This window comes from Indicator indicator, chromosome 36, assembly GCF_027791375.1.
Source record: "Indicator indicator isolate 239-I01 chromosome 36, UM_Iind_1.1, whole genome shotgun sequence".
Lineage (NCBI taxonomy): Eukaryota > Metazoa > Chordata > Aves > Piciformes > Indicatoridae > Indicator > Indicator indicator.
Window position 1 is genome coordinate 543962 of NC_072045.1, and position 20885 is coordinate 564846.

Here is a 20885-nt window from a genome sequence, read left to right on the forward strand (position 1 = left end):
ACAGCCACAGCCTCCCTGGGCAACCTGTGCCAGTCTCTCCCCACCCTCACTCTCAACAATTTCTTCCTCATCTCCACTCTCAGTCTCCCCTCTCCCAGCTCAAAGCCATTGTCCTCATCCTGGCACTCCCAGCCCTTGTCCCAAGTCCCTCCCCAGCTCTCCTGGAGCCCTTCAGGTACTGGAAGCTGCTCTGAGGTCTCCCTGCAGCCTCTTCTCCAGGCTGAACAGCCCCAACTCTCCCAGCCTGTCCCCATAGCAGAGGTTCTCCAGCTCTCTGATCATCTTGGTGACCTCCTCTGGCCCCTCTCCAGCAGCTCCAGGTCCTTCTTGTGCTGTGTCCCAGAGCTGGAGGCAGTGCTGCAGGTGGGGTGTGAGCAGAGCAGAGCAGAGGGCAGAATCCCCTCCCTGTGCTGCTGCTCTCCCTGCTCTGGATGCAGCTCAGCACTCAGCTGCCTGCTGGGCTGCCAGGGACCATTGCTGGCTCCTGGGGAGTTTGTCCCCAACTGACACCCCCAAGGCCTTCTCCTCAGGGCTGCTCTCCAGCCACTGCTCACCCAGGCTGGATTTGTGCTTGGTCAGTTGTAGCTGGAGCCTCCCAAGCAGTTTCTGCATGCCAGGCTGACACTGAGCTCTGTCACCTTGAGCTGCCTCCATATGTCGCTCCCTCAGTCAGCGACTTTGGGAGATGATTGATCTCAGGCTTAGGTCATTTTTCAAGTCCCAGATCTTGTCAATCTGTCTGGCTCCACCTCCATGCAGTGATTCAGCTCCTGATGTGCTGAAATATTCCCTGAAGCCTTCCCACACACAAGGAAGGGCTTTTTTAGGATCCTTCTCCAGGCTGCACCACCTCTTCTGCACTGTGCTCAGAGCCTGGGCCTCTGCCTGGTGTCTGCAAGAGCCTGAGGAACAGCACAGAAAGTGGAGTCTGGGCTCCTGGAGGAGAGCAGTGACTGCAGGAGTTCTGAAGAAGGGTTTTTTTTTGGGTTGTTTTTTTCATTTTTTTCCCCTCCTGGGTCACTTTGATAGCATTTGGCTAATGTGGTGTGGTTGGGATTTGGGGAACTGGAGAACTGTGAGGTTTGTTGGGGTCTGGGGTGTCAGGAGGTGCAGGGTGTCTGTAATCCCCTCTTGGGGTTGGTCTGCAAAAGGGACATCTTTAGAGAAGAATGAATGTTCCCCTGGGGGTGGTGCAACTTCTGCCTTGGTGCACCTGACCTGCAAGAAGAGTGCCTCTGGCAGAGCTGATCCTGGGGAGGGTCAGGCTTAGCATCACAGTCTCAGACAATTGGTTGGGTTGGAAGAGATCTCTAAGATCATCAACTCCAACCTCCAACCCAGCCCCACTATGGGCACCACACCATGGCCCCAAGTGCCATGGCCACAGGGGTCTGGAACACCTCCAGGGATGGGGACTCCACCACCTCCCTGGGCAGCCTGTGCCAAGCCCTGACCACTCTGACAGCAAAGAAATTTTTCCTTCTCTTCAACCTAACCCTCCCCTGGCACAATTTCAGGCCAGTTCCTCTCCTTCTATCACCTGATCCTAGGGAGCAGAGCCCAACCCCCACCTCCCTGCAGCCTCCTCTCAGGGAGCTGGAGAGAGCAATGAGGTCTCCCTCAGCCTCCTCTTCTCCACACCAAACACCCCCAGCTCCCTCAGCTGCTCCTCCCCAGCCCTCTTCTCCAGACCCTTCCCCAGCTCTGTTGCCTTTCTCTGTCCTGCTCCAGCCTCTCAATGTCCTTCTGGGAGTGAGAGGCCCAGAACTGAGCCCAGGATCCAAGCTGTGGCCTCTCCAGTGCCCATCCAGGAGCACAATCCCTGCCCTGCTCCTGCTGCCCACACCATTGCTGCTCCAGGCCAGGCTGCTTCTGCCCTTCTTGCCCCCCTGGGCACTGCTGGCTCCTCTCCAAGCTGAACACCCCCAGGTCCCTCAATCTCTCCTTGTAGGATGCCCTCCAACCCTTCCTCAGCCTTGTTGCCTTTCTGTGGACACCCTCCAGCCCCTCAGTCTCTTTCTCATCCTGTGGCACCCAGAGCTGAGCCCAGCACTCAAGCTGTGGCCTCACCAGTGCCCAGTGCAGGGCAACCTCCTCTCAGGGAGCTGTAGAGAGCAATGAAGGCTTGCACAGCTCTGGTGGCACCAAGCTGTGGTTACATCTCTCTGTGCCCCCCACCCAGAGGACAGCTCGAGGGGCTCTCACCCCCCTGCTTTGCCTCAGTACAGTGCTCCTGAATTCCTTGTGGACATACAGGGGGTGGTAGTGGTCATCTGGGGGGGACATCTTGGTTCTGTGGATGGCCAGAGACAGAAGGAGAGCACAAAGAGAGAGCAGCAGCAGTGTCAGTGTGCCCTGATGGGAAATGGGGACACCACCCAGGGGGTGGGCTTGGATGCAGTGAGCAAGAACCTTCCCCTTCTCTTGTGGCCAGGGAAGGTGAATCCTCTGCAGAGTTGTGTTATGGAGAGGGTCCAGAGGAAGTCATGAAAATGCTCAGGGGGTTGGAGCAGCTCTGCTGTGGGGACAGGCTGAGGGAGCTGGGGGTGTGCAGCCTGCAGAAGAGGAGGCTGCAGGGAGCCTTAGAGCAGCCTCCCAGTACCTGAAGGGGCTACAAGAAGGCTGCAGAGGGACTAAGCCCAAAGGCCTGCAGGGACAGGACCAGGGGCAAAGGCTTCAGACTAGAGAAGAGCAGATTGAGACTGGATGTGAGGAAGAAGTTCTTTACTATGAGGGTGGTGGAACACTGCAACAGGTTGCTCAGGGAGGTGCCTGAGGCCCCATCCCTGGAGATATTCAAGGTGAGGCTGGAGAGGGCTCTGGGCAACCTGATCTAGTGGAGGAGGTCCCTACTGAGTGCAGGGGGTTGGACTGGATGAGCTTTGGAGCTCCCTTCCAACCCAGACCATTCTCTGATTCCATGAGGTGAGTGCCAGACAGAGCCTGGGAAGGTCTTCAGCTTTTGCTGTGCTGCTTTCCCAGTTCCTCTGGACACTGAGCTCATCTCTTGCTTTTGGAGACAGCTTTGTTGGTGCTGCCTTCAGCCCAGGTTCTGCAGCCTCAGCAGGGAAGCATCTCCAGGTTCCTGGCAGAGGAATGTGGCAGAAGCAGCTGTGGTGTGGCAGAGTCTGCATGGAAGTTCTTGGGGGTTTCAGTTCCAGGATGTCCCTGCTGGCTGCCGGGGGGTTGGACTGAATGAGCTTTGGAGGTGCCTTCCACCCAGACCATTCCATGATTCTATGGTAGGGAAATGGGGTTGGGCTAAAGAACTTCTCTACTGTGTGCAGTCCATTTCCCTGCTAACAGAAGCCTCAAGGCTCTTCAAGATCTGCTCCTTACCCAGGTTAGAAAAACAAAACAACCAAATGCCCCAAAGGCAACTTTGGTGTCAGGAGTGAAACGAAAGACTCCAAGAAGAAAACTTTGAGCTCCTTCTGCTGGGAATGGAACAGCTCACAGCCATGACATCCACAGACCAGGACTGCCAAAAGCTCTTAAAATCACAACTGCCACTGCCCCGAGGTGCTGTTGGACTTGAGGTAGCAAACTCCCCAGAGCACCGAGAGAGCAAAACCAGCAGCGTCCGGAGACAGCGCTGCGGCTCCCCGGGTGGGTTTGAAACCCCCTCCCCCCATACAGCTCTGCTGGTGGGGCCTGGGAGATGCTGAGGTGGTGGCAAAGAGGATGTTAGGCAATGCTGGAGTTGCAGCAAGGGCATGAGGAGCTGTTCAGACAGGCTCGGGTACAGATGTGGTCTCCTGTGTCGGTGCAGGTCACCTGGAGGAGGTGACACAGACACAGTGCTGAGCACTGAGGAGTTTGCACAGAACGTTGGGGGCTGGAAGGGACCTTGAGATAATCCACTGCAGCCCCCCTGCCAGAGACTCAGAGAATGGCTCAGGTTGGATGGGACCTCAGAGCTCATCTCTTCCAACCTCCTGCCATGGGCAGGGACACCTCTCAGCCAGACTCAGCTGCTCAGGGCTTCATCCAGCCCGGCCTTGAACACCCCCAGGCAGGAGGCAGCCACAGCCTCCCTGGGCAGCCTGTGCCAGAGTCTCACCACTGAAGAACTTCCTCAGCTCCACTCTAACCCTGCTCTGCCTCAGCTCTAAACCATTGCCTCTTGGCCTGGCTCAGACACCCTCACACAAAGTCCCTCTCCAGCCTCAATTTGCTCTCTGGAGGTCCCTTCCAACCTCACCCCCATCCCCCCCATTCTATGCTTCTGTATCTCAGGCCCTGATTCTCTCAAGGCCATCAGAGCCTGCACATTCCAACAGCAAAAGCTGAGTTTCACTTCCAGCATGGTTAGAAAGCCACAGGTCAGAAGTTGGCCTCACCAGCTCCTGGATGTTCACCAAGCTTGGACTGGAAGCACTAACTCAGAACCACAGAATGTTAGGGTCTGGAAGGGACCTCAAAAGCTCATCCAGTCCCAGCCCCCAGAGCAGGGGCACCCAGAGCAGCTCACACAGGAACACATCCAGGAGGGTTTGGAACATTTCCAGAGAGGGAGACTCCACAGCACCCCTGGGCAGCCTGTTCCAGGGCTCTGTCACCCTCACAGGAAAAAAACTTTTCTTCCTGTTTCCATGGAACTTCCTCTGCCTCACCTTCCAGCACTGCTGCCTTGTGCTGGCATTGGGCATCACCCAGCAGAGCCTGGCTCCAGCCCCAGGGCACTCACCCTGCACATCTTTATCAACAGCAATGAGGTCACCTCTCAGACTCCTCCTCTCCAAGCTACAGAGCCCTCAGCTCCCTCAGGCTCTCCTCACAGGAGATGTTCCACTCCTTAATCATCTTTGTGCCTCTGAGCTGGACTCTCTCCAGCAGTTCCCTGAGGTTCTTCTTGATCTGAGGGGCCCAGAACTGGACACAATACTCCAGATGTGGCCTTCTACACCTTCTGGACGTGGAAGAAGCTGAGGAGGGGTTGGGTTGGGTTGTACTGCTCTGCCTCAAGTCATGACAAGCCACTCTTTTAACTAGTTTAGTGTTCAACCTGCTGGCTTAAATATTCTGGGAAGTGAGAGGGGAAGATGTCTCCCAGGCAGCTCCTGTGGCTCAGCCCTGCTGGCTTTGCCCTGCAGGAGAAGCTTCGTTCCGCAGGAGGTGCGGAGCACGCCTGGAGCCTGCCAGCGCTGCCAACAGCTCATGGCAGGGGGAAGACAGGAGTGAAGTGGGAGGATTCCAGAGCTGTGCTCATGCTGATGCAGGCACCAAGGAGTCTGGATGGATATGGATGGATCTCCAGGAAATTGAGCCGTGAACGCTTGGGGGGAAACAGAAGTTGCTGCAGTCTCCTGCAGCAGCCATGCAGAAAGAGCTGGTAGGAGTTCACTGAAGGTAAAACCGGAGGAGAGGAAGCTTCTTACCTGGTTCCCTTAAACCTTTTAGCAGCTGGGAGGTGTTGGATTTAGTCAGCATGGAAGAGAAGGAAGGAAGCAAAGTGGTAGCTCTGGTGGGTGTTACTTCCCTGGAAAGATGGATAGAAGTTTAAGGTGATCCATTTGGAGTACCAGAGGGTGAAAGTCCTCTTGCCCAGGGGACTCACCAGATGAAGGGCAGAGCTAAAGAAGCACAAGGACAGCCCAGGTGGCTGATGTCTGGGCCACTGACCAGCAGGAGTTAATGTTTGCCAGGATCTGGGCAGAGAGTGGGTGGTTTGCCATGGGGGTGTTAGACCTGGCACTGCTGGTTCTTGCAAATGAGAAGAATCCCAATGGCTGAATCAGTCCCCAAAATAGAGACTGGGAAAGACAATTCTGTGAACATGGAGAAAATGAGGCTGTAGAACAGGAGCTGTGGAACTGGAGCCCCTGGGTGTTTGAGGTGTAGGGAGGGAGCTGGTGAGTGTCAGAGGGAGTCTGTGCTCCGTGCCAGGATGAGTCCTTAAAGCTGTGCCTGTGGAAGGCCTCTGTACAACAGAGCCTGGGTGGAAGAAAGGGATTTGGAGGTGTTCTGTGGTGAGCCTTTGTGGGGGAGAATCCATCACAGAAGACACCTTCTCTGGTGGCTTTCTGGTGAGGGAGGCTTGGGAAGGTGGTTGAGGTCCCCACAAAGTTGTGGTGGCTCTGTCTGAAGTGGATGATGGCTGAGTGTGATGAGCAGCAAACCACCCTGGGCAGGACAGGAACCAGGGAGCCAAGGGAAAGCTGGGAGAAAGGACCAAGTTTTGTTTCCTTCACTTTTGTAACTCGGGAAGAAGGAAATGCCCTTCAGTGGCCAAAGTGCAGCTGTGCTGGAGCCCAAACCCTTCGAGTGCTCGGTGGAAGCTGTGGATGGCACAGTGGGTGGCTGGGAATAGTCCCCAGGATGCCATCAGGAGTTGCCCTGTGCCCAGCAGGTCCTTCCCAGGGAAACGTGGCTCTGGGCAAGGGTTGTGCAGACAGCACTCAGATCATCCCAGCTGGCCCTCCGATGGAAGGTCCCTGCGATGAGACCTTGGGCTGGGACAGACTGTGCTGTGAGCCACTGAGGGCTGGCAGTGCCCAGCCAGCTCCCTCCCCCCTCTGCCACTTCAGCCTTGGGTGCAGGCAAACGGGGCTGGGGGTGCTGTGAGGGACACAGTCGGGTGGGACCCGCGCAGGGAAGGGACTGCTGCTGTGGCTCTGCCGTACAACCGGGGTCCCTGTTCCCCGCCTCCCCCACCCCCCGGATCCTTATGCCCACTCCCTTGGGGCACTGCCAGTTCCACTCGGAGCATCTTCTCTGTGCCCCGTCCGTGCCCCAGTGGAGCCCCGTGCCCGCCTCCCTGGGGCATCTCCCGTGTCCCTCGGGGTACCCTGTCCATGCCCCATCCTGGAGCACCCTGCCCACCCTCTGAGGCACGGTACGTGCCCCCCGGAGCGCCCTGTCTGTGCCCCACCGCCCGCCGGGGCACTGCCTGTGTTACACGGGAGCACCCTGCCCGCCACCCCCACTCCAGGACAGTCTCCGTGTCCCCCGCCCGAGCACCCTGCTCACCTCCCCGGAGCACCGCCTGGGTCACCCCCGAGAGCATCCCGGAGCACTGTCCGTGCCCGCCCCTCCTACCTCCCCTCCCCTCCCCGAGTCCCGGCCGGTCCACGGTCCACCCGCACAGCCCCGTGCCTATGCCCCTCCACCCCGGAGCCGCCCGCCCGCCCCGGGCTCTGCCGTGCCGGGCGCCGGAGCGCCGCTGCTTGCCTGTGCCCCGCGGTGCCCGCGAGGCGGGCGGGGCGGGGCCGGCTCCCGGGGGCGCGGCGGGCGCATGCGCGCGACGGGGCGCGGCCCATTGTCGGGGCGGGGCGGGGCGGCGGGGGGCGCGCAGAGAGGCGGCGTGCGGCGGGCACCGCCACCGCCCCGGCCCGCTCCGCTCCCTCCCGGCCAGCCGCCGCCGCCGCCACCATGCCCGGCTCCATCTACCAGCCCGAGGGCGGGCAGCCCGCCCGCGGCCCGCCGCGCTGCCTGGCGCTGCTCAGCCCGCCGCCGCCCGCCGGCCAGGAGCCGCCGCTGGAGCCCGAGCGGGAGCGGGAGGGGCCGCCGCCGGCGCAGGACGAAGCCGCCGCCCTGAGGTTCGCCCTGGACCAGCTCTCGCTGCTGGGGCTGGAGGAAGCGGGCGAGCGCGGGCTGCGGGCGGCGGAGGCGGGCGGCGCGGGGCCGGAGGAGCCGGAGGCGGCGGCGGGAGGCGCGGGGCCGGGCGGCCTGCAGGCGCGGGAGCGCGGCGGCGGTTCCCCCCCGGCCGCCGGTGCCGGTTCCCCCCCGGCCGCCTTCGGGAACTTCGCCCCGCACCTGGCGGCGGCCGGGGCGCTGCTGGCCGAGCCGCTGGGCGCGCTGGGGAGCAGGAAGAAGAGCGTGAACATGACCGAGTGCGTGCCCGTGCCCAGCTCCGAGCACGTCGCCGAGATCGTGGGCCGGCAAGGTAACCCGCGCGATGGGGGGACGGGGACACGCGCGGGGACGCGGCACACCGGGACCCCTCCCTTCCCCGATCACCTTTTGTCCGCTCCCCCGCGGGGTGCTGCGGCGCCGCCTCCCACGGGACGGCCCGGCCCGGCCCGGCCGCGCTGCATTTGGGTCAGTTTTGGGGCTTTGTCTCCGCGCCCGGCGGCGCGGAGGCGGAAACTTAACGGCGGCGGCTCCCGCGGCCCTGAAACTCCTCCCGCGGGCGCGCCTCGGGCCGGGCTCCGGGCAGAAGCGGCTGCTCCCGGGGCCGTTCCCCGGCGCTGCTGCAGTCGTCAGTTGCACGGTGTAACGGGCAGCGACCGGCACCCTGCGTGCCGCGAGTTCCCCGGTGCTACGGGAGCTGCAGGATGCCAAGCTCGGTGTGTGTTGTAGTTGTAGCCTCCTCTCTCCGGCTCCGCCACCCCGGTTCTGCGAACGCTGCTCCACGTCCCGGGCTCGGTCCCGAAGTGACAAAAGAACCGGCGGCTCCCGCAGCTTCGCGGGCACCGGAGGGGTGCGGAGCCCTCCACTCCCTCAGCTGTCACAAAAGGACACCCGGGCACGCCTTAGCCCCGGACCGGGTGGGTGTGCCCGGCGTGGGCTTTGTCTGCAGGACTTGCAGAGAACCCTTCGCCAAAGTTTCACCTTTGGAAGGCACCAGGGAAGGACCCCGAGGAGCGGATTTAAGGCAAAAAGTCACAATCCAAGGGTTGGGAGCTGCGCCCTGCAGGCATCCCGGTGGCGATGGGCAGCTGGGGCTTGCCGGGAGCCGGAGCTCTCCGGCCAGTTTGGCCACGAAGGGCTCTGCCACCTCAGCCTAGCCCTCGCTCCCAGGACTCCCAGCCGTCCCTGGCCGAGGGGCTGCGGGGTGCAGGGCCGGGGGCATTTTTTGGCCGGGGGGAAGCGGGGAGCTGGGCAGCTTCATTGTTCTCTTTGTTAGGCAGAGCCATGCTGTGATGAGCGCGGTGACATCATGCTCTGCGCTTCCCATTGGCCTGCGCTGCCTCCCAGCCGGCCCCGCTTCCTGGCCTCCCAACTTTCCGCACACCCCTCGCCGGTCCCACCGCCCTGGCCCTGGGGTCCCACCAGGTCCCACCTGGCTGCCGAGCCCCGCCGGTGCCGGTGAGCGGCGTGGCAGTGCCCGCTGTGGCCGGGCGATGTCCGATACGTTGCCGGAGGAGAGGAGCTTGGTGCCGCGCCCTGCCCAGGAGGATCCTGCTGCTTGCTGCCTGGGCTGGCTGAGGACCTGGATGTGGTGGCCTCGCTGGTGTGCTCTGCAGAGCTCCAGGGTCCAGCAGCTCGAAAGCAAACCCACGATGGAGTCTGGCCTCCACTGGGAAACGTGTTCAGGGAGGTTGGAGGAACGGCTGCTCTTGGGCTGGTGAGCTCTTGGTTGGCAGCACCTCTTGCAGGAGCTGGGCTTGGGTGTTTTGGCCAACACTGCTTCTGCAGCACCCTGACAAGTTTGCTGGGCACCCAGGTACCTGCCTGGATACCTCATGTGGAGTTTAGGTGCTCACCAAGCTCCACAGGCTTGTGGGGCTGCTGGGAAAGAGCTGGAAAGGGAATTGTTAGACCAGCACGGGGAGGGGTGCTGAGGGTGGCACTGTCTCACAGGTAGGCTCAGAGGGGACCTGGGGATGGAGCTACCTGGTGCTGCCACAGTCTTGGGCAGGAGCAGCTCTCTCTGGGGGTTTTTCCTCCGGATGAGTCCTGCCCTTCTCCTGGTCTGGCTGCTCTGCAGCTCCCAGCCTGTTCATGTGCCCTGCCATGGCCCTGTTGTGTCAGGGTTTGGCGTGAAGGTAGCTCAGCATTTGGCAGTCCGTTTCTGGCTGGTGTGGTTGGGCAGCACTGGAGGGAACAGGGCTGTCAGCAAAAGTCTTTGTGCTCTGGCTGTTCCCTGGCACTGCTGGCAGCTGCTTTCAGTCAGGATGTGCAAGGCCAGTGCCACCGAAGCAGGAGTGATACCAAGGTCCTCAGCATCTGTCCAGCTTGCCAGCTCTCACAAGGAGGCTCAAAAACGAGCAGAGCCCTTCTCACTCACCTCTTCCCCAACCTGTGCTGGCTCCCAGGTCTTCCTGGTCCCCAAGTCCCCTCCACGTGAGTCTGCCTTGGTCTTTGTTTGCATTGTGGCTGCAGGACTCAGGCTGTGCAGCAGCATAGAGCTGAGTTTTGGGGTGTTCACCAGGCCTGGCATCGTTCTGGTGGTGAGAAGTGCTGCTGGTGACACTGGGGCTTGGCTGGGCTCCCTCAGACCTTGGGCCCCTTGCTCTTGTCTCTCCTGCACTGCCCAGCCATGACCTGGGCATTGGGTGCTTGTGCCGCCACCCTTGGATCATAGGATGGGGTGCTGGGAAGGGCCTTGATTTGGGTTTCTCTCCCTATATACCCTCTGCTGAGGAGTAGTTCTTGGGGCACATTGGGACTGGTCCTGCTCTTCCCAGAGCCCAACAACCCCTTGCTGCCATGAGGGTGAGCAGGGATGTGTCTGTGGGGCGGTCCCAGCAGCGTCAGATCAATGCACACTGTCCTGTGTGGGCTGAGGTGGGGCAGTGGCTGTCGGACACAATTTCTCCTACTTCTGCTTTTTCTTCAATTTCTCTCCTCCAGAGCCACTAATTTAACCCTCTCCTGGAGGAGCAGCAGCAGCTCAGCAGGTAAATCTTTGTGCTGTAGCAAACCTGTGTTCTGGCTGAGCGACTGCCCTGACCCCTGGGATCCGCAGCTTTTCTGCTTGCTGCCCACGCAGCAGCGTGGCCAGGCAGGGTTGTGTGGCTGTGCCTTAACCTTGCAAGCCCATTCATGACTCCTGCTGTGGGAGGGACCATCTCCAGAAGGTGCTGTGGGCATCAGTTGCAGCCTGTGGGCTCATCCTGCTACCCAGCAGAGCTGTGGAGCTAACGGCACGCATTGGGGAGCACAGGGCGGGCTGGGTGTTAGCATTGCCCTGGCTCCTGTGTGCCAGCACGGTGCCAGCGTTGCTCCCTGGTGCCCCAGCTTGGGAGGGGCATTTCCAGGAGCTTCTGGAGGCCAAGAGTGTGATGGGCACCTGGTGCAGGTGAGAGCCTGGAGCTCTGTTCTGCCTCCCTACGTTATGGGACAGAGCCAACCACAGCTCCGCTCCCTGGCTCCACATCCCCGACTGGTACCTGCAGGGCTGTGTGCAGCTTCTCAGAGGGTTTGAGAAAACTGACAGGAGATGCTGGGATGCTGGAAGGGGACATGCAGGGAAGGATGAAATATGGCAGCTCTTTCCTGCCAGGTGTTTCAGTGCCTGGAGGATGTGCAGGAGGAGCACAGAGCTCAGGTTCTGGGCCAGCCTGAGCATCTGTAAACTTGCTGCGGACTGCTGGGGCTGCCATGAGTCCTCTCCTGCTCCTGAGCCCTGTGCTGCTGCTCTCTGCTGTCCTCTGCCCATCATGCCACGTCCCTGGAGGCTGGCCTGCCTGCCTCCTCCCATCTCTCTGGGTGGTAGCAGATCCAGGAACTCCTGAAGAGAGTCACAGGGATTGATCAGGCGCTGAAGCCTCTGCTGTGTGTCTTGGCTCTGGCACCGGCGTCCTCCCCTCTGGACAGGGGCATGCAGCCCAGCCCCCCTGCCTGGCTGCTCCCAGTGCCTGGAGAAGACACAAAGGTGTGATGTGGCTGCAAGGATGAATTCATTGCTGCTTGCAGAGAGGTGGGAAGAAGCACTCAGCGAGAGGGGAGATGAGATGTGATGGAGCTGTGATGTGTTCTCCTCCACATCTGGCCCCAGTCCTGGTGCATCCTGTGCTGCTTGCCTGGAACAGGGGACCACGAGCTCTGTGATGCTGGGTTGGAGGCCAGGAGGTGCTGCAGAGCTGGGGAAGAGGAAGGGCAACATCTTTTTGCAGTGGGTAGCTTGTTCCAGAGGGCTGGGGGTGCAAGGTGTCAGGCAGCTGCTGGGCTGTGATGAGCACAGCCCTCCTGGCTGATACCAGCAAAGCCTCCTCCAGAAAAGCTTTGTTTGCTCTTCCTTGAGTTTTTCAGAGCTCAGGTTCTGGGCCAGCAAACTTCAGTGGATTGCTGGGGCTGTGATGAATCCTCCACTTCTGCAAGTGCAAAGCTGCTTGGTGGTCTGGCCAAGGGCTGGCTCTGTCCTTACGTGGAAGAGGCCTCCTTATGTGAGAGCAGGTGCTGGCCAGGCCGTGCTGGGGAGCAGGGAGCGGATGAGCTGTGTCTGCTCTCTTATCTCTTGCCTGGGCAGCAGCAGGAGCACAGGGGATGGAGAGACTCTTCCCAGCCTGTGCTGGGCTGCATCAGCTCTTGCAGCCCTGGTCTGTAGTGGGGCTCCTGGCAGATGGCAAAGTCCTCTTTGGTGGTGCCAAGAGAGCAGCTTGAACTTTCCTGGAGTGCCACCTCCATCCTGGGGAGAACCTCCTGGAGTTCTGTTTCTTGTCTGAAAGTTGTGATTTCTCAGCCCCAGGGCAGCTGGGATGGGTCCAGGCAGGGCACTGTGGCTCCGTGGGGCAGCTTTGTGGAGTGTGCCAGGAGCTGCCCAGGGTGGGCTGAGAGGGGTTCAGAGCTGTCATCCAGGAGGAAGAGAAGTGTGTGGAGTCTGGAGGTGGCAGCTGCCAGCTCGAGCCCCTCTGCCAGTGCCATGCCTGCAGGCAGAGCTGGGGTGAGGGGCTTTGTGGGGCTCCATGTGCTGGAGAGCCCTGCAGTGAGGTGTTTGCAACTGAGCAGGGCCGGGGCTGTCGTGAGGCTCTGAGCTGTGCCAAAGAGCTGTAAGGTGGGGACTGAGCCTGGGTGTTGGGAAGGGAACTGCTGAGGCTGCAGCACCCCCAGGCCTGCTTCCCTGCTCCCTTGGCCTCACCTTGGGGTTTCCTTTTGAATCTGAGAAGTGCCTTTAAAGCCTCCTCCTTTATAGACTTGTAGCAAAGTCTGGCACCTTGTTTGCCTCCTTTCTTGGCATTAGTGCTGCCTGCTGGCCCATGGGGAGGTAAGACATGGGAATGCTAACCATTGGCACTTGGTTGAGGTACGGTTCTTGGTCTGGCAGTGCCAGGGTGAGGGCACACCTGTGGTGGGGCTTGCTAGCAATGCTGGGTGGCTTCTGGTCTCAGGATCATAGAATAGAGTCCCAGACTGCTTTGGGTGGGAAGGGACCTTTAGAGCTCATCCAGTCCAAACCCCTGCAACCAGCAGAGACATCTGCAGCTAGAGCAGGTTGCTCAGAGGCCCAAACAACCTGACCTGCCATGGTGCCAGGCATGGGACAGCTCCCACCTCTCTGGGCAACCTGGGACAGGCTCTCACCACTCTCGTGGTCCTCTCCATAGCCCTCTTCTGGTGGGGTTGTGCTGCTCCAGGTTCAAAGGGATGCAGCCAACTGGGATGGCATCTCCATAGCATGCTTGGGTGGGGGACTTGTGGAGACTCCTCTGAAATACTTCCTGCTGCTGCAGATCCTTCCCCCTGTTGCAGGCTGCTGGTTAAACCCTCGTGAGGTTCGAATGTGTTTGGCTCTCAGGGGGCTTGGCCATGGGGTGTCAGCATCTCCCCAAGCATGGACAGGAGCAGCCTTGGCTCAGCCACCTCTCTGGGGTGCAGATGTGCAGGAGAGGGGCTGCACTGCTGGCAGGGTGAATCTCCTCACCAATTCCTGGTGATGTGGGTTTCAACACTTTGCTGCCCATCCTTCCTGGTTAGTGCTTTTATGACCTGCTGCCTGGGGGGTAGTTTAGGTGCAGTTTGGGGCTGGGGGCAGCAGCAAAACAGGTTGGTTGTGGCTGTGGCCATGGTGCTGTCCCAGTTCTGCTCCCAGCACTCAGCGATGCCGAGGGGCAGATGCCAGCACATGGCCTCGGGCAAGCAGCTCCTCTGGCTGGTGCCACCCTTTCTGTGCTGATTCCCTGCACGGCTCTGCCAGCAACCCCCTGACCTGCTGCCATCCACTTTTACATAGGGGTTGGAAACCCCAGCTCTGATCCCTGGTGCTGTGCTGCTCAGGGCCCTGGCACGGCAGGGGCGCGGTGGCCACAGCAGCATCCAGCAGCCACAGGTCAGGCCCTGTGTGTTTTTCCTGCCCTGCTTGTTTGAGGAGGGTGGAGCTGGTCAAGCCAGGCACCCCTTGAATTTTTAACCCAGATTTCTCACTTTGCCCCCAGGAAGGGCTTGCTAGGAGCAGCCAGATCAACTCTCCCTCCATTTTGTGCTGCTGTAGCATCACTTAGGGCCCACTGGTGCAGCCAGAGTGCTGGAGCAGGGCCAGGAAGAGCCTTGCTGTGCCATGCCCCCCATGGGACATGGCTCCTGAGCAGCTCCTGCCTGCAGCTCCTGACAGATGCTGATACCTTTGGATGGTTGAAATTGCCACTTCCTGCTGTGTAGGATGGATTTCAGACCTTGGATGTGAGGTTGGTGTCTGTGGAAGGCACCAGCAGAGCCCCACAGCGGCTCCCAGCCTGGCTGCCCTTGCCCACTGCCACCCTGCCCCTCCCAGTTTGGCAGGCAGTGCAGCAGGGGAGAGCTGGTAGCAAGCACCAGAGTCAACTGGGGAGGGAAACGTGGGAGCTGCAGGCTCCTCACTCTGGACAGCCTCATGAGAAGCTGGCACCTGCTTAGAAGAACCTTTCAGATTCACTGCTTCTGCCCTGCCCCACTGATTGGGCTGCTGCTTTGCCCCACCATATGCCCCCAGCCATAAATACACCTTCCAGTTGTGGCCCTAAACCAGGAGAAGCCTGGGCAAACCCTTCTCCATCCACATTCCTCTTCTGCATGTCCCCACAGCCACTTGGCAGCTTCCTCAGCTCCTGGGAAGGGGCAGCTCTGTGCCATCCCAAGCCCTGACTCTGCCTGGCTGAGCCTTGGCTGCTTGCACAGAGGGTTCGATCTGGGCTGGTCCTACTGCCCCAAGCCAGGAGTGGAGCCCTGGGGTAGTGCAAGGCAGGAGGAAGGTTTGTGTGATTGCAACAAGTGTTCGGAGGTGGCCTTCAGATGCTCTCAGCTTGGCTTCTATGGAATCCAGAGGGATTTCCCCCTGTGGAGGGAGATCTCAGCAGGTGTCCTGCCTCCCCAGCTCTCTCTGGCTGCTCCCTTCCTCTGTTCTCCTCCAACCTGCCTCTCACCATCCTGGGAGCTCAGCAGGCACAGAGGGCACAGACAGAGCTGCCAGCACCCTGGGCAGGGGCTGTGCTGGCTGGTACCAAGCTGCTTTCGAGGGTTCCTGGAGGCAGTGTCTGGAGCCATCATTGTCACCACCCTGGTCTGGAGGTGGCTGTCAGAGAGGTTTGGGCAGCCAAGATGCCAGGTGGTGACCTCAGTCCAGCTGCTGCTGCTCACTTGGACAGGTTTTAACTTCTTGTTTGTGATGCTCAGTGTCCTGGTGAACCACAGAAGGGCTTGAGCTGGAAAGGAAGGACCTTCAAGATCATCCAGTTCCAACCCCCATGCCATGGGCAGGGACACCTCCCACTAGCCCAAGCTGTTCAAGGCCTCATCCAGCCTGGTCCTGAACACTCCACTGCACCATGCTGGGGGGCCCTGTTGGAGCTCTGCTCTCAGCTGATTCACTTCTTGGGACAGACCTGTCTGAAGGTCCTGTGTGACCCCAGCCCCTGGCTGAGTCCCTCCAGCTTCCCAGGCCTCTCCCTTCTGCAGCCTTGCCTGGAAGAGCAGCCCTGCCTTCCTCAGGGAGTGTCTGGGAAGAGGAGGAGGAGGAGGAGTGCCCTTAGCGAGCGGCGTGCAGAGGAGCTGCACTCTGCCCGCGGCGTGCAGCTGCTTATCGAGGAGGATCTGCAGCAGCAGCAGCGTTTGCAGGGCACAGGGACAGCCCTGGGGCTCTGCTCAGGCAACCTCCATCCCTGCGGGCTCCTGACTTTGCTTTGGGTGCCCTTCGCCCTCCTGTGCCAGGCTGAGCTCCCGGTGCAGAGCCAGGCTCCTGGGTGTGACGAAGGGGCTGCACTGGAGGGCAGGCTGAGTGGGCACAGTTGGCAGCGTGGGGGTTTCAGGGAGCAGTGCTGTGTCCACAGCCCAAGCAGCAGTGGCAGGAGAGCAGGAGCTTTTTGCTGGCTGGGCACTGTGGGGACCTGCAGCTGGAACCCTGCTCGCCCACAGGGGAAAAGAAAAGGGCAAGGACTTGCCCAGGGTTGTGCCAGGCGAAGTCAGAGCTGGCAGCAGAGCCTGGGCTCTGCCTGCTGAATCACGTTCAGGGGAAGCAGGTCTTTCCAGAACAGGGGGAGCCACTGCCCTGTGACCAGCCCTGCTCTGGGGTTTCCTCCCTGGGGGTAGGGAGGTGGTGGCTGGGGTGTCCCCATAGCTCTTCAGTCCCTCCAGGCCCATGGCTGCTGCCACTGGGGTGTGGGCAGGGCTGTTCCTGGGGTTTAGCTGCTGGCAGAGAGGTGTGGACAAAGTGCAGGATCCAAAGAAGCCTTTTCCTTCCCTTCCCTCAGCGGCTTCCTGTTCCTTGCACCTCCTAAAACACCTCTGGACTAGTGGCCTGGGAAGTGCCCACATGGCTGCTGCCCTGGCCCCTCTCTGCCCCACATCGTCCCAGCCTTCAGGAGCTGTAGGCTGCATCCGTGGGTCCTTGGTTCCCACCGCAGTGTGGAGGACTGGCAGAGGGTCTGGCCAGTGCCCAGTGTGCCTCAGATGAACTGCTGCAGCCCTCCAGCACCAAGCTGCGGGCCCCTGGCTGCTTCTGAGGTGGGAGGTTCTCCCCTCTGAGGGCATCTGCTGCTGGTGCAGAGCCAGAGGGAGCTGCTGGTTGTGCCTCTCCCCGTGCTGGTCGGGCAGGGGTCCCTGTGGGCTCTCGGCTCTGCCTCATTCTTGTTCTCCCTTGTCCTTGCTCCGCAGGCTGCAAAATCAAAGCCCTGCGCGCCAAGACCAACACCTACATCAAGACGCCGGTCAGGGGCGAGGAGCCGGTGTTCATCGTCACTGGGAGGAAGGAGGACGTGGAGATGGCCAAAAGGGAGATCCTGTCTGCTGCTGAGCACTTCTCCATGATCCGAGCCACGCGCAACAAGGCCAGCGGGCTGGCGGGGGCCATGCAGGGGCCGCCCAACCTGCCGGGCCAGACCACCATCCAGGTGCGTGTGCCCTACCGCGTGGTGGGGCTGGTGGTGGGGCCCAAGGGGGCCACCATCAAGCGGATCCAGCAGCAGACGCACACCTACATCGTGACGCCGAGCCGGGACAAGGAGCCAGTGTTCGAGGTGACCGGCATGCCCGAGAACGTGGACCGGGCGCGGGAGGAGATCGAGGCACACATCACCATGCGGACAGGCTCCTTCGTCGACGTCAACACCGACAATGACTTCCACTCCAACGGCACCGACGTCTGCCTTGACCTGCAGGGCAGCCCAGCCGGCCTCTGGGCCAAGGCTCCCCACCCCGCTGCACGCCGCCCCCCGCCTGCCCTGCGCCACGACAGCCTGGGCTCCCTGGGCAGTGCCTCTGCCGAGCCCTACTACAGCGCGCGGGTGGCCGACGCCAGCCCCACCAGCCCCTATGGCACCGGCGGCAGTGGTTTCACCTTTGGCGAGCCCCCGGCCCCGCTGGGCGCTGAGGAGTGCGACTTCGGCTTTGACTTCCTGGCCCTCGACCTCACCACACCCACCACCACCATCTGGTCACCCTTTGAGCGCTCAGGCAACCCCTTGCAGGCCTTCAGCAGCTGCTCCTCCATCGGCAGCTCGCAGAGACGCAACAGCAGCACGGCCACCCCGCGCCACTCGCCCACCCTGCCCGAGGGCGGCGGCATGGCCCTGGACCACCCCTTGGCGCGCCGTATCCAGAGCGACCCTGTCAGCACCTTGTCCTGGCTGCCCACCCAAGGCTCGCTGTCCTCCTTCTCCAACAGTACTGGCTACTCCTCCTCCTCCTCCCTGCCTGGCAGCATCTCGGCCGCCTCAGGCTCGCCCACCGACTCGAGCAGCTCGGACGGGCACCGCAAGAGCTCTCGGGAGTGCATGGTGTGCTTTGAGAGTGAGGTGATCGCCGCCCTGGTGCCCTGTGGCCACAACCTCTTCTGCATGGAGTGTGCCATGCGCATCTGCGGCAAGGCCGAGCCCGAGTGCCCTGCGTGCCACACGCCTGCCACCCAAGCCATCCACATCTTCTCCTAGCCAGGGCCACTGCCAGCCGGCTCGCCGAGGGGCACCCCGGGCCTGCCCTCCGCCCCCAGACGGCTTTTTAAAGGACTGGAAACTGTTTCAAACTCGACCTTTTATTTAATAATGGATCCGAGGGGCGCAGGGGGGGGCTTGGGATATGGGGAAGGGGTGTGGGGGGAAAAAAGGAGAGGCTGCCGCTGGAGAGGGACAGACGGAGGGACGGAGAGCGGGGCGGGGAGGGTGGCCGCGATGGAATAACTTGGGTTCAGGGGAGGGGGTTTGGGGGAGCAAAGGGGCTGATGAAGACAATGAGGATGAGGAGAAGGGGGTGGTGTGGAAGGGAGGAGAGGAGGCGACTCCAATGTTTACAGAATAGCTTTAACTTCACCCGGCTGGGGCGGCTGGGGCGGGGAGGGAGCCGCAGCTGTTCTCCACTCCCCCCCTCCCACTAACAGTATTCAGTCTGCAGACAAAATAAACCCAAACGAAAAGGTCCGGTTGCACTTTTTGTTTTAGGACACACAAGGGTTGGCTTTTTTTTTTTTTCAGTTGTTTTGGTTTTTTCTTGGTTTTTATTTTGGGTTTTATTATTATTTTTTTACAAATCATTCTATTATTATTATTATTATTGCTGTTGTTGTTGTTGTTATACATTTGGTTGTCGTCGGCGTTGTCGCTTCTTGATTTTTTTGTACCTAGGGGGTTTTTGTTTTCTGGAGGATTCTTGATGGGTTCTAGAGATACAGAGGAGAGAATTTTGGGGAGTTTTGGTTTGGTTTTGTTGTTTTAGTTTTAGTTTTTTTTTGTTTGTTTGTTTTAATCTATTGCCAATGTGAAAAGTGCCCCAAAAATGCAGGGGATGAGGCTGGGGTCGTGGCCACAGGGGCCAGGCCAGCTGGAGGTGGGGAGGGGCACAGTTAAGACACCAAGGTGCAAAAACCAGGCAGAGTTTGAGCTCTTTATTCTTTCCTGGTTGGGTTTGAGTTTCATGTGTTTTTTGTTTTCTGTTTTTGGGATTTGTTTGTTTGTTTTTTTGTTGGTTTGGTTTTTTGTCTCATTTTCGTCTTTTTATTGTTTGGTTCTTGTTTTGTGTTTTGGGGTTCTTTTGTCCTTTTTTTGGGGTTCCTTTTTGTCTTTTTTTTTTTCTTTTCTGTCTTTTTTTTTTTTTGGTCCCTTTTTGGTGATTGTTTTTTGGTCCTTTTTTTTGTCCCTTTTTTGTCCTTTTTTTTTTCTGGTCCCTTTTTGTCCTTTTTTTGTGGGATTCTTTTTGGTCTTTTTTTGGTTTTGTTTTTTAGTCTTCTTGGTAATTTTTTTTTTTTTTGTCTTCTTTTGGTCTTTTTGTCATTTTGGGTCTTTGTTTTTTGGTCTTTTTCTTTTTTGGTCTTTTTCCTCTTTTTTGGTATTTTTTGTCTCATTTTTTGTCTTTTTTGTTTGGTTGTTTTTTTGTCTTTTGTCTTCTTTACGTGTTTGTTTCTGTCTTTTTTTGTCTCCATCTCTGTGTTGTTTCCCTCCTTTTTTTTTTTTTGCTTTTTTTTGGGGGGGATGCTTTCATTTTAATCTTTTTGTTTGTTCTTCTTTTTCTTCTTTTTTAATTTTTTTCTTTTTTTTACCTCTTTATGTATATGTAGGGAATTTATAGGAAAATATGTACTTTATTGAATAAATTTTAAAAACTAAAATATATTTTATTTTAAAATAAGAAAAAAAAATAACGGACCTTTAACCTTACATGGCTAAAGTACTGATTATATATTTGCTGAGCTGACTTGACGGTTATGAAAATTGTATCAAGAGTTTTATTTTTTGACTTCAAAGCCTTCTTAATAAAGACTTTTTACTATATACGAAGCCATCTGCTCCCGGAGCTCTTTACTGCCTGCAGTTTCCACACCCCAGCAGCCCTGCCCTGCTCTGGGCTTGGACACTGTCACACAACCATTGGATTTGGACACACTGTCACATGACCCTTGGGCTGGGACACACAGTCACACAACCCTTGGGCTGGGACACACAGTCACACAACCCTTGGGCTTGGACACACAGTCACACAGCCCTTGGGCTTGGACACACAGTCACACAACCCTTGGGCTTGGACACACAGTCACACAGCCATTGGATTTGGACACACAGTCACACAGCCATTGGGTTTGGACACACAGTCACACAACCCTTGGGCTTGGACACACAATCACACAGCCCTTGGACTTGGACACACAGTCACACAGCCATTGGGTTTGGACACACAGTCACACAGCCATTGGGTTTGGACACACAGTCACACAGCCCTTGGGTTTGGACACACAATCACACAACCCTTGGGCTGGGACACACAGTCACACAACCCTTGGGTTTGGACACACAGTCACACAGCCCTTGGATTTGGACACACAGTCACACAGCCATTGAGTTTGGACACACAGTCACACAGCCATTGGGTTTGGACACACAGTCACACAACCCTTGGGTTTGGACACACAATCACACAGCCCTTGGGCTTGGACACACAGTCACACAGCCCTTGGGTTTGGACACACAGTCACACAGCCATTGGGTTTGGACACACAGTCACACAACCCTTGGGCTGGGACACACAGTCACACAACCCTTGGGCTTGGACACACAGTCACACAGCCCTTGGGTTTGGACACACAGTCACACAGCCCTTGGGCTTGGACACACAGTCACACAACCCTTGGGCTTGGACACAGTCACACAGCCCTTGGGCTTGGACACACAGTCACACAGCCCTTGAGTTTGGACACACAGTCACACAGCCCTTGGGTTTGGACACACAGTCACACAACCCTTGGGTTTGGACACACAGTCACACAGCCCTTGAGTTTGGACACACAGTCACACAGCCCTTGAGTTTGGACACACAGTCACACAGCC

At 58.8% G+C, this 20885-nt stretch overlaps 1 protein-coding gene across 1 annotated transcript; it reads left to right on the forward strand.

The window, feature by feature from the left end:
* Positions 1-7374: 7374 nt before the first annotated feature.
* Positions 7375-18005, forward strand: MEX3D (mex-3 RNA binding family member D). The gene is made up of 2 exons (XM_054396282.1): positions 7375-7888; positions 16732-18005. Exons 1-2 carry the CDS (start codon positions 7375-7377, stop codon positions 18003-18005), a joined length of 1788 nt encoding a protein of 595 aa, XP_054252257.1.
* The last annotated feature ends 2880 nt before the right edge of the window (positions 18006-20885 follow it).

Bases quoted from the DNA above. Each gene is read 5' to 3' on its own strand.
- MEX3D (XM_054396282.1), top strand. From the start codon at position 7,375: ATGCCCGGCTCCATCTACCAGCCCGAGGGCGGGCAGCCCGCCCGCGGC. The intron at 7,889-16,731 runs GTAACCCGCGCG...CTTGCTCCGCAG, and splicing joins CGAGATCGTGGGCCGGCAAG to GCTGCAAAATCAAAGCCCTG.